Below are 13130 nucleotides of genomic sequence, written 5' to 3'. Positions count from 1 at the left end.
GAGGTGGGTGCAGGCAGGGTGCAGGCAGCAGTGGATCTGCCTGTTGGCTGCAGCCTGGTTCAGCCCCAGCACTGCCATTGGGGCAGCTTGGTAGGTCAGTGTGTGTCCAGGCAGTGGGAATGGGCTGGAGAAGGGTATTCCTGGGATGGGCTGGTGCCAGGATTCAACCTGGGACAAGGGGGATCTGTCTGGAGAGACAGGGAAGAAATCCTTGTGTGCATGTGGCCAGTGTGTACCAGGATGCTCTGAGAAATGACTTGAGCAGAGGGGCTGGAGCACTTGTGTAAAATATCTAAATAAATCTTTAATATTTCTAATTGCAAATGTACATAAATTGCACGGCCACATCATTGCTTTGAACACCAACAACTTTCTCTGTACATTATTACATAGTTTAAAAGGAGCTGAAGGAGGTTCAGCAAACACTTCCACTTTGCTTGGTTTTTAAACATACTTACAAAAGAAGGTTTGTTTTTCTTTATAAGAGGATATAAAACATAGTGACTGCTTATCAGGAACGAGTATCAGCCTAAGCAGATATACAGAGAGAGGTATATCTTAAGACACAGTGATGTATGATAAAGGAATATGTGAGCATGGAGGCTGCACTCTGGGGTACTGGTAGCTGATGTAGAACCACATGGCATTTACAGCAGTGTCACAGCTTGGGTATCTGTGGAAGTCAGTGCTTGACTGTGACACCTCTTCCCAAGCATGGTTGGTCTGGATGTTGTGCAATGCCCTCGAGGTTGGATTTGGTTTGTAAAGCCCAGGAGCTGTGTGCTGATGTGCTGCTCTCTGCTCCCTCTCCATGTGTCACATTCCCCATGGGAAGAGAAGGCAGCAGCAGGTACCTGTGCAGGGCAGGGGCCACAAGGCCAAGCCTCAGGCTCAGCAGCCAAAGACCTGCTTGGAGATGGAGATGCCCCTTCCCATGGCTACTGAAGGGATCTTGTGGTGGCCATGAGGTCTGAGTGGGTCAGGCTGGGATTGCTGTGAGCACTGATCCCAACAGCGCCTGGGCTGGGAAGGGGGATACTGGGGGAGCTCAGCCCAGGGACAGTTGTTCCCTTTGGGCTTTCTGCCTCTCTTCCTCCAGGCACAGCTGTGTGCTATGGACAGAGCAGTGACCAGGCTGGACACTGCTGGGGACAGCATCTCCTGGGGGTCACAGGCTGCAATGAGCCCCTTGCAGGTCAGACCCATGGAATACACTGTGGCTGTTCTGGATGAACACATCACCTCTGGTGATGAAGAGTTCTCTCCTTGTTCATCACAGAGCAGACCTCAGTGTGTTTCCTATTGCATCTGGGTATGGGTATCAGTAACAGGGAAAAGCTGAGAGCACTCTGAGCTTTGGGAATGATTGATTATGTGCCAGCTGCTTTCCTAGGAGAGCCTGTGATGCCTTGCTTAGGGCCAGCAAGTCCCTTTGCCCTTTAGGAATATCTGTAGTAGCAGGACCAGTGTTCTGCACCCTGCAGCAGCCTATGGGGCTGGCTCCCAGCCCCAAGGATTCAGCTTGTTCTCACAGTGCAATCAGTGCTTTACAACTGCAGAAGCAGGAAACAAACCCAGTCAGACTCAAATGACAGTGCAGTGATGCAGGACTCTTTGGATGGCAGCAGGGTTTGCTTAAACTGGTGCAAAAGGGGCTGGTGACTACAATGTAGTATTAGTTGGCATGGGGAAGAACTTGGATCCTTCCGATCTTTTGGCACTGAAGCCATAATCCCTGTCCACAACGATGACACTTGCGTCTGCAGAGACCTTGGGATACTGGTCAGTCCATTTCATCCCCTTCACATGAAACTTTGCTCATTTTTGACAAGCATTCACTACAGTTTAACAAAACCCCAAATCAAAACTCGTACAACAGAATCCTTGGGGTGGGCCAGCCCCAAATCTGGATCCCTGGCTTCTCTCCCTGCCCCTTCCCTCAGATCCCCAAGGGGAGGAGGCTGAAATCATAAACCTGGGGGTGTGGATCCAGATTTGGAAGCTTGAGTCCCCCCTCTCCAAAACAGCAGTGAGATACAGCCAAATCCTGCCCGAACAAGCAGCACCAGCGGTTACTATGTACACCTGTTAGTGAGATAGATACGGTACAGTCAACACGGAGAACATTGACCCCAAACTATTAAGACTTGTATTAAGATAAAAACCCGAGTGTGATTGTGTCTCATTTACACTCGGATGCGGTTGCACCAGAACAGCCTCTTACTGGAGGAAGCACAAGAACGAGAAAGGAACTGGAGCCGCTCAGGAAACATTTGGGATGGAGCTTTGCTCCAGAGCTGCAAACACCACTTGGGCTTGCCTCTGGTATTGCTGTGCTCGTGTGCACACCCCCCCCATCCATGTACAGTCCATAAATAACAGAAACACAAAGTGAAGTGACAGAACTGAGCCTGGAGCTGCAAACCTACCCCAGAACCTGCTCACGAGAGGGTCACGGTTAGGTCTAGTTGTTGATAGTTGCAGGGAAGGAGATGGGAGGGAATGGGGAGGAATGGAAGGGATCTACTGCCAGGAGCCTATGTCCTGTGGGATTTCTTTTCATACCGGCTCAGGAGCCTGAGCTGCAGCTCCAGAGGTGCTGGCACTGGAACTTCTAAGGTTCTAATGACTCTTTGGGGCAGGATTTCAGTGTTCCTGCTGGTTCAGCAGAACAATGTGTGTGCAGTGCCTGGTACATCCCAGATAACCAGGAGCTTGTGACAGATGGGGCAGGGGGAGCAGGGCCTTGCCTTGGGCTTGAGGAGCCTGAATTGTGGGGTGCTGAGCTCCAGGACTAAACAATTGTTTTGTGGGTGTTTCTTTATCCCACTGACTGCATCCCAGCATCGCATCCGTGTCTGAATGGGACCGCACCACCCGTCCCAGGCCCTGCTCGTTTCCATTCCTCATGTTCTTTCTCTCTTGGCAAATTCCCATCTCTGCAACACAAATATTTGGATCTCAGACCCCATCAGCTCTAAACACACATCTCAGGGCAACAGTGGCTTAAAACAGTCGCGTTTTTTGCAGGGTTGTTACCATGTATTTGAGGCAATGGCAGATGTAAGTGTACGTACCCGAGGGTTCACAGTACCCTGTGTGCTCCTAACCTGCCTGGGTCTTTCTCCAGTTGGAACCTTGTCAGTTTGGTGTTGTTCTTCCAAGCCAGCTGTGCTTGTCTCTGTCATAAACACTTATTCCTGTGCTCTGAGCTCCAGCTGGGGTCTGCTGTGCCCGCACCACACTGCAGGGCTGGTGGTGTGCACAGACCTCAGTGCACCGCGTCCTCGCCTCCATGGACCAAACCGTACCCAGCTCGGCCCAGGGCTTCCCGGGAACAGAAAAGCGTTTGGGAACAAAAGGCATCATCTTTAGCTGTGAAAACAACTGCATGTGGTGAATGCTGTGAATGAGCCTGTGGGGCAGCATGGCAATGCAGAGCTTACTGGCAAAGTGTCCTGCTCAGGCAGCCTAGGTGGGGTGAGGCTGGAGACGGTACCTGAGCTGTGCAGAGCTCAGTGAGCATCCTAGTCCCTTTGTACATTTACACATGGCAGGAGGAGCTAGGAGAGGCGTTGAGCAGTGTAATAAACCTTAGTGGGAGGAACAGGCAGAGGTCCTGTACACTGTACACTGTCATCCGTATCTCAGAGAGAGCCCTGGGGCTCTTGGTTACGAGTGACCTGCTCTGAGAGTGGGAGTCATGAAGTGCTACCTTAGAACAACCACAACCCAACAAACACACCGTGGCGGCGCGATCCCCCGTTAAGGAGGTGACCCCTCCGCTGAGCACAACGGGAATGTGCCGGGATCTGCGTCTCAGCAGCTGGGAAAGTCTAATCCTGGCTTATGCCTGCACAGTGCTCCTGACAAGGGGCCTTTCGCTGGTGGCTGCTGTTCTTGGTGGTTACTCCCTTATGACCATGTTTTACATTCTTCGAGCCGGTTAATTTCCATGCAGTGCTCATTCCCAATTTAAAGAGGACAGTATTCCAGAAAATGGGATCTTTTTTTTTCTAATGCATACTGTGAAAGAAAAGAAATACAATTACCGATCTTCATGGGTCTTCAGGGCTTTTTTTTTTCTTCTTTGTCTGTTTTTCTCCCCAGAAACAGTAACAATCTCTGCACAGAGCATCACACCCCCAAACGACCCCTCTGCACACAAGAAGCTGTGAGTGCACATAGCCCCTCGCTCCCCCTCTACCGCACCGGGCACAGGAAATCCAGCCCCTGCTCCTCATTCACAGCTCGGGACCAAGCTCAGGCAGCATTTCTTTATTCTGTGGCTGGAAGTGATGGGCAGGGCAGGACGGCAGCGCCCCGGGGCTATGGCTTACACAGGCTCTTCCCCATTACTTGTGCGAGCAGAAGCTGTAGAGAGGCATCAGGTCGCTGTTCAGGTGCCAGCTCCTCCCTCCACTTGCATGCCAGAGCCCTGGGCTTGCTCTGCTCCCCTGGGCTGCCCAGGGACCCCCGGCAATGCCCCTCTCGCTGCCCTGCAGCACCCCTTTGGCTGCTCCAGCACCCAGCCTGTGCCCTGCCCTCATCTGGACTGTGCTCCCTCTCTGCTGGAGTTAATGCAGCACTAATCCTCCTGCCAGGCCCCTGTGGGCAGCCAGTGGCCTCACAAAAGCCACATAAGGAGGCTGGGCTGGGCTCGGGGCTTGCTTTGGGAGAGGGCTGTGATCCAGGGGAGTCACAGGAGGAGCGGGTGCTGCATCCCTCGTACAGCTACATCCAGCAGCACCCTTTAACTGGACTTTACTGGGCCCCTGCCTGCTGCAGGCTCTGCCCAGCTCCCTTTGTGTCGCTTACTGCAATGACAAGGACGTTAGTCCTTGCTGGGAGGGGTGAGGTGTATCCTTTGGGCAGTTTAGAAGGAAAAAAGGTAACTTTTGTTTAACCATTAAACACTGATTGAAATCCAACAGTGACAGCAATGCTCAAATATATGTTATTTCCTTATGCCACTCATCTCACACTCGATCTTTCCGTCCCCTCAATGTGCTGGCATTAGCATCTCCCACAGAGGCTCAGTCAAGCGCCGTCCGCAGTAAGGAGCGGGGTCCTCAGGGGGAGCAGCCGTTCTCTGGAGCTCACGCCTGCTGCTGCACGGTCTCTGTGGCCTCCTCCTGCGGCTCCCTCCGCGGGTTAACAATTACTGCTGTTTCTGAATTCGCCATTCTCTGTAATCTGCAATTTAGTTGGGTTTGTGGGGGAGATCCCATTACGTGTCTGCATGCTGTACCTCTCTTTGAGCTGAGTAAGGGCACTCATTAACCGTGCGTTGGCAGCATCCAGGGAAGCAATGCGTTTCTCCTGCAAGCAGAGGGGCAGAGGGTCAGTGGGAAGGCACAGAGACACATCCCTCTGTGATGCCTCTTGGACCAGGACCTTTCTCTGTGGCATCCTGAGGTTTTTAGGGGTATTTAAGTGCTGCAGAGCGGTTCTGGAAGTCCCCTGCTTTAGAAGGGACACAACTGGGCTTTGCCTGTGCAATGTGAGCTGAATTCCTGTCAGCATCCTGAGGTAGCACAGTTTAATTCCTGTTATGCAGGAACTGTAAGTGCAGCTGATAAAAGGTGGTAAGATCCCTTTGCTAAACTCAAGCTCTCCCAAGACAGTTATTCCTTCAGTGTTTAATTGACTTTGTTACCATAAATTAATAGTTTAAATGACTTGTGCTGTCCCAGGATGGCTTTGATGGCAACTCCTACCCATGGCAGTATCGTAAGGATGGGAGCAAGAGCTGCTGTGTTGCAGCCTGGTTCTTTGCTGGTGTCATCCTCCTCTGTCTGCCACTAACAAAAGGGACCAGAACTGACTCAAAAGTTGTGTTTCTGAGTAACTTTGAAGGTCCCTCATGTATGAACATGTCCAACACTCTTGTACAGCCTTAGATGATAAAAAGAGACCCATGCAGGATGTGCAGGGCCCATGGTAAGAGCCTCACATGTAACACAGTGTGGCAGGAGGCAGAACAGCAGGTCAAGAGGTGCTGTTTGCATGGCTCCCACCTTACAGACCACCTGTATGTGCCAGGCTCCAGGGAACAGGAGGATCTGCTGGCTGTGAACACCCTACACAAAAACAGTGATTCTTGTACCAAAGTTACCACTGCCTCAGCCCCTTTTTAATTAGCTGTATGGTGAATTAGTCACCAGCAGTGACGCACCAAGTGATGAATAGGGTTGTTAAGAGTAAGCCTAGACTATATTATCACCTAGCCCCAACATGGAGGAAGACCTGCCTGCTGGGAGGATGCCTAAACAAATCAGAGTGTATTTTCAGGTTCTCTTTTCCAAGCCTGTTGTTCGAACCCATCATCTGATGCTCTCTGCCAGTGTAATCCATAGCAATAACTGAGCTTCCCAATCCTCCAAACCACAGCCCAAAGGACATGATCCTGCCACAAACTGAACTGTGGCCATGATCCTTCCACAAAGTGCCACATCCTCCATGTCACCTCCCAAGCTCTGCGGTTGGAAACCACTGTATGAATGTGAATGCTGTGACAATAAACCAGTAACTGCTGACCCTGGCTCTGTGGTGCAGTCTCACCAGGCCTGAGCAGGCCCTGCTGCAGGGCAGAGACACCCTGCAAAGTGCTGCAGCCCCTGTCAGTGGGGACCCACCTGTGCATCGATAATCTTCTGCTTGGAGTCCACAGCAGCCTGCATTTCTGCATGGTCCTTCTTTAACTCCTCCTCAACTGACATCAGCCTGGTCAAACAGACAAGAGTGAGCATTACACGTGTCGGGCTCTGCTAAGCCCAGGTCTTAGCCTCATACACACCTGAATCAGCCACCCAGAGTGAATGATACAAATCATGTCCCCATTCAGGCCCTGACACTAAGGAAGTAAAGGGGTGATGTAAGTGTCTGAAGCACAAAGGGAGAGATGGGAACTCAGAGAGGGACTCTTCATCAGGGATTGTAGTGATAGGATGAGGGGCAATGGGTTCAGCCTTAAACAGGAGATTCACTTTGGATATAATGAAGAAATTCTTCCCTGTGAGTGGTGAGGCTCTAGAACAGGTTTTCCAAGGAAGCTTTGAAAGCTCCATCCCTGCAGTTTTCAAGGCCAGGTTGGCCAGGGCTTGAAGAAACCTGGAGTAGTTGAAGGTGCCCTGGCCCATGGCAGGGCTTGGAACTGGGTGACCTTAAGGTCCTTTCCAACCCAAACCACTCCATGATTCTATGAGCTGCAGTTGTGCATTTGAGCAGAACAGAAGCACTGAACAAGAGTCATTGGCACTTACCTTTTACACACCAACCAATAGTTTAGAGCCAGTCTTTTTTCAGGCTCTTCTCTAGAGCTCTCTACAGCACTGTCCCAAAGCTTAACTGGTACAGAATGGTGAGGGCTGACCCATTTACTAGCACTAGTTCATTACTAGCACTAGGTTGGTTTGGCTCAGGTGAAGGCTGCACTGAACATGCTGTGACCCAGACAAATGTAAACACCACATCCCACTGGGCAGAAGACATTTATAGCTAGGAGTAATGGGATGGTGATGAGAGCTTTAGCTAAACACCAGGAAAAGAACATTTTGATCATCACATCTGTTGCTCATCGGACAGAGGAGCAAACCTGCCAGACCCTCTGGGAACTGGGGAAGGCTGCCAGCAATCCCCTCATGAAGTTTTGCCTTTGTGAGTCAGGGAAGTGTCAGGGTTTCCTTGCCCAGGTAACACTGATGGGTGGGAAGGAACCCAGAGTCAGGGCTTTAAACTGCCCCTGGAGCTGTAACCCAGACAGGCAGGAAGTGGATAAATTGTGGAAAACCCACATAGGAAACCTGCCTGCACCTCCAAAGAACCCAGACTGTCCTGAGCTCTGATGCCAGCCAGGCTGCCTGCATTGCCATCACCTCCAGCACTCCCATGTCCCTGTACCTGCTGATGATGCCCTTCATCTGGATCTCCTTATCCTCCTGCTGCCTCCGGAGCCGCTCCTCGCTCTCCTCCAGCCTGGCCTGGTATTCCAGCATCAGCTTCTGCGTCGTCTCCTCCTGGCATTTGAAGCGAGTCTCATACTCCTCCAGCTTCTTGTTGGAAATGCGCAGCTTGTCCTGCAGCACCACCAGGTCCTGCTGGTACTGCAGCACGCAAGGACAGACACAGGAGGAGAAAACACATGTGGCACATTACCCTGTAGGGCTTTGGGTTTCCCCATCGCCCCCTCACGCCCCTCTCCTTGCACAGGCCTAGCTGCAAACCCGTGTGGGACAGCCCTGCTTGCAGACACCTCCTCTTCTGTCTTCTCCACTGCACTAGGAGCGAGGCTGCATCCGCTGCCAGGTTCAGAGAAGGGGACGTTAGCAGAGGCTGGCATCTCACAGGGGATGCAGGTTAGAGGAGCGGCACCGCGCTGAGCACAGGCAGGAGGAGCTGCACTGGTGGGGTCTGGCTTTACACAGGAGCTCTTCATCACAGTGCTAAACGTGGGGGCTTTGGACATGCTGGAAGCCAAGAACGAGCCATCAGTGCTGCCTGTGCCCTGCCAGGAGCCAGGCTCTGCTCTCTTGGCACAAAGAGTCCACCCTTATCAAGGAGAGGGCAACGCACTGTAGTGAGTGGGGCAGTGAACATCACTACCTTATGGGGCCCAGCATGTTAAACACAATCAGATGTCAAACCAGGATTCAACCCGAGAAGAGCTGCTGCATGAAGCCAAGATCCCACGGTTGTTCTGTTCATTCAGATGAAGCTAAAATCAGCAGCAGAAGAATCACATAAAGCAATTAAAACATGGAGAGCTTTAAGTCAGTGGAGCTGGTTCAGCTCCTGCAGAAGCTCAGCGGTTGCTGCAAGTTGCTTTGCTAAAGGAAAGTTCAGCTGTAAAAACCCAGCCTAACACAAAGACCTTAATTAAAAAAATTACCTTTGGAACTAGTCCTGAACCCAGCCCCTGAGCTGGCACAAGCTCAGGGTACTGAACACGCTGCTGCTAATGGGACAAGCTGCTTTGAGAGTCAGATATGGGAAAAGACTTCATCTGAGTCATGAAGTCTGTTACAGAGCTCCAGGTGTTATTCATGAGCTGATAGAAATGCACTTAAATGTGTCCTGAAGTGATCAGCTGAAACCACAGCGTTCCCTTTGGCCAGTGCCACCTGTGTAAGCACCCAAGCAATGGGCATGGTTGTGTCCCAGTCATGGGGAGTGTCCCAGCCCGTGTCAATCCATGTTGCTGTCCCAGTGTCATTCCACTGACAGCAAAAGGAGCTTTAACTCCCAGGGACTGAAAATGTATGCTGCTGATGGGCTTCCTGACCTGCACCTGAGCCATGGCTGGCAGATGGGCAGGAGCCCTGAGCACAACACATCTCTGATCCTCCTTTAGCAAAGCTTTTACTGCGGCACAGGGAGGACACAGTTTGCACACGCAACCTGCAGCGATGAGGGAACACAAACGCCCATACAGTGACACAGAAGCACTAAAGTCAGACAGAAGGGAGCTGCTTGAACAGGAAAGATTAAATACCTACCCTAGCCTTAAAATAGGAGCTCAAATGATAGCCGGAGAGGCCTCAGAGACCGAAGGAGTCGCTCCTGTCTCTAGAACACTTGTCTCATTCTCCGTTACCATTCACGTCTTACAGTAATGGGGAGAGAGGTTATGCTAATGGTGATCTTTAATGTCAGTGACTGATGTGACAGCAAAGTAACAAAAGATGCTGCATGGGAATGAGACAGCAGGCTCCTGGGGGGTGTGCTCCTGCTCAGCTTGGGGCAGGGATGGGTTTGATGCAATGCCCTCGGTGCTCAGCCTGGCACGCACCATGTCCACCCCAGGGGGACAGGAAGAGGCCAGCACCCAATTCCTAGCGTGTGCTCCTTCAGCTTTTCACCTCAGCCTGGTTCCAAAGCTTGTCCCTGACATCCCCATTGCAGACTCAAACCTCTTTCAGAAGCCCCACAATGACTAAAAGCAGCAACCACCCAGTGCGTGAGGCACCAGTCTGACAACACCTCCGCTCTGTTTGTGCCTGTGGGTGTCTGTACTTAGGTGGTAGCTAAGATTTCTTTACCCCTGCTAACAGCCTGCTGCAAGTGTCCCTGGGGCAGCTGCTGCCTGATCGGTGCATGTCTGCATTTACAGGCATACCCAAGGAGCAGAAAGCCAGTGAGAAATGAGCTGAGCTGTCACAAAACTCTGCCCTGTTCCCCATGGGGCAGCTGGAGCTGCCAGTCCCTATGGTACCTGCCTTCGGAATACCCCTGAAGTTAGCAGGTGGCAGTCCCACAGTGATGCAGCACAGCAGAACGAGAACAGGAAGGGATTTAACATGAGCAGAAACACGTCTGTGCTGGAAGAGCAGGCAGGAGGTCGAGGGGGGGATGCCTCAGTTCTGTGGCACTGGGCAGTGACATGCGGCGGACAGAAGAGAAGCACATTGAGGAACATCCCAAATGCCAACCGTGCCCTTCTCCAGGTCCCGGCAGTGCCAGGCTGTGAGGAAGCAGCTTGCAGAAGCAGCCACCAGCAAAGATGGGATCTTCCCAGCTCCTGACTCCTCTTTTCTAACCCTCCTCCTTCACCCCTGGCCAGGCCTTCTCTGTCCCTTCCCTGCTCATCCCACCCAAGCCTTGTCCTGGAACAGGGACTGTGGGCTCCAACTGAATACTCTGGAACTGACCCCAGGCTCTGTGTGACACAGCCGTGAGCTGGGGCAGCATCACTGCACCAGAAGACACCCCAGTGCTCTCTCTGAGACCAGAATCTGCTGCTCACAGCTCCATTTTGACACGGAAACTGCTTCTTGTTCCATGTCCCTGCTGTGAGGCTGCCTGCAGCTCGCTCTCATCTCTTTTATAGCTGTGTTTATCTCACTTTCTAAGCTTTCCTCCCCTGCAGATGGGAGCAGCAATGGGGGAAGTAACAGGCACTGTCTGGCTCCAGAGTGTTGCAGAGCAGCACCAGCACTTGATTCCTGGCTCCTGTTTTTCTTACTTGCTTGATCAGAGGCTAATTCCAGACACTGAGTGTGTGAAAACCTCCCAGACCTTCCCCAGGAGTGCCCTGTGAGCTGAGCAGGGCAGAGAAGGACCCTGTCCTGGGCAGGGACCACAGCCCACCCTGTCCCCAGGCTGCTCGGATCAAAGACATTCAAGGAAATCCTCTCTCTATTTAGACACTTGTTTCAATCCAATCAGGTTTTACCTTTTCTGCTTGGCTGAGCTCGTCCTTATTCCTGAGCTTATCCCTGTGCTTGGAATCTGGGTCAATGCTTTCATCTTCTAAAAACTGCATGTTCATATTCAAAAGCCAAGCGGCAGTGCGGTCCAGGGCATTGGGGTTCACAGGAGAAGGGGCCTACAATGAAACATACAACCATAACAAAAGAAAAACCTGTAACACAAATGGTCGTGAAGCTGGAGAGAGAATTTGCTTCCAAGCCCTCTCCCATGCTGCTCCAAGAGCATCCAACAACCTGAGCTACGGGAGCGGACAGGGAGGAACTGCTGCTGGTCTGTATCTGCACATTGTTTTAGGTCAGACAGCCTTTAACAGGGCAGATTGTTCCCTGTGCCACCCCACACAACAGGCGGAGGACAAGGGGCTGCAGTGCAGCTTCCTGCTGGAAGGGAACAGGTTTCAGTCCTGTCACCTCTGAAGGACATGACCAGAGAAGGCACTGAGGGAAACAGAGTGGCTGGATGTGCTGTAGGCACTGCACAAGCAGAGATTTCACTCTTCATCTTCTTCCACTGAGCTGCTTTCTGCTTGCTGTGGAGATTCCATACAGATAAAACCAGGTCTGCAAACTGAAATGCTGCTTCTGGTCATTCCGGTGCCTTTTTGGAACACAAATGTCTCTTCTTGGCTGAGATTATGCTCAGAATGCTGAAGGGGTCCCCAAATGCTCCACATGTTGGTAGTGTATCTCTAGGTGTGTTCATGTAGCAGCTCAGGGGGCAGTCCCATGGTCACTGAGTTAGAGCCACGGCTGCTGTTCAGTGCTAGCCTGGGCAGGGACTGCAAATGGCATTGCCTGAATGTTTTCCAACCACATAACAAGGCTGAGGAAGTCAATGTCCAGCTATTTCTGCTCCATCCTGGCTCACTGTAAACCACAGTAAACAGCTTCTTGGATGAATGCAAATGATCTGGATGACTTGGACAAGGGAATTCAAGTTAATGAGTCAGGAATGTTGGGGACTTCCTCTTCATTCAAAGCTCTGGACTGCAGGGAAACCAGCAAGCAGAACAGCAGGTTCTGTCCTTGGGAGGAGTGGGTCTGCCTTCACCACCTCACTGGGGTTGGAGGCTTCCCTGTGCTGCCTTCTGCTTCCACAGTTCCAAATCAGAAGTTCCAGGCTCAGCTCATGAAATCCCTTGCTGTAAATCCTCACCTCTCTTGCATCTCCAGCTCAGGCACTGCATCTGTGGTGGCTGCTCAGATTCTGTGCCTCCAAGGAGCAGCAGCCACCCAGCTTCAGCTCAGCAGTGTAAAGGATGTGAGAGCTCAGCTCGTTCTGCACGGGTCCTTCTGCCTCTTCCTTCTCTGAATGAGGACATCTGATCTCTAGGACAGTCTGAACTCAGCTCAGCAGATGAGCTTCAGTAGCAGAGGAAGAGCTTCTGGCTGCCAGGAACGAGGTTCATGGACTTCTAAACTGGCCACCAAACGTGTTTCCTTTGTTCTCAGTGCTTAATACCACACCTCCGAGCAAGCAGCTTCATTATGGTTCACAGATGGTGCTAATATCCAAGCAGGGAGAGGCACTTGGAGGACTTTAGGTCTTGAGAGGAGCTCAGAGAGGACCAGAGGGGCAGGTGGAGGATGGATCTGCACACACAGCTTGGCCAGGGCTTCCCGAGGGTCACCCTCAGTTCACTGCTGCCTGCTCCCGAACAGGCAGAGCTCTGTGCCCTCTGTCCCTAATGACTATTGATCCCCACTGCACAAATGCTGCTATGCAGCGTGCTTGCTAATGTCAGTGCTTATGAATCGATACCGTGTGCACCGAGTGGCTCCAGATGGGGCTGACAACAGCCTTGAATGGGCACCAGTGCCAAAGGCCTCCCCAGCTGCCCTGTGAAGGAGAGGCAGTTACACCAGCTCTGTTCAATAGCACACTGCTGAAGTGGTGCCTTAACACCTGTGCCTGGGCTG

At 51.9% G+C, this 13130-nt stretch overlaps 1 protein-coding gene across 8 annotated transcripts in view; it reads right to left on the bottom strand.

The window, feature by feature from the left end:
* Nucleotides 1-279: 279 nt before the first annotated feature.
* DAB2IP (DAB2 interacting protein) overlaps nt 280-13130 on the bottom strand; it is a 131347-nt gene continuing 118496 nt past the window's right edge. For 7 of the 8 annotated variants that reach the window (XM_034067921.1, XM_034067919.1, XM_034067920.1 and 4 more), the window contains 4 exons: nt 11174-11326; nt 7903-8105; nt 6639-6726; nt 5022-5322 (listed from right to left, as the gene is read on the bottom strand). In XM_034067921.1, coding sequence (XP_033923812.1) covers nt 5155-5322; nt 6639-6726; nt 7903-8105; nt 11174-11326 — 612 coding nt within the window. In that variant the 3' untranslated portion in view covers nt 5022-5154. Of the gene's footprint in view, nt 5323-6638; nt 6727-7902; nt 8106-11173; nt 11327-13130 lie in introns of all 8 variants that reach the window. The other variant, XM_034067918.1, reaches the window with a different exon arrangement.

This window comes from Melopsittacus undulatus, chromosome 11 (assembly GCF_012275295.1).
Source record: "Melopsittacus undulatus isolate bMelUnd1 chromosome 11, bMelUnd1.mat.Z, whole genome shotgun sequence".
NCBI classification, from domain to species: Eukaryota; Metazoa; Chordata; class Aves; order Psittaciformes; family Psittaculidae; genus Melopsittacus; species Melopsittacus undulatus.
Note: the sequence above shows the minus strand (reverse complement) of the source record. Positions and strands in the feature narration are given on the sequence as shown.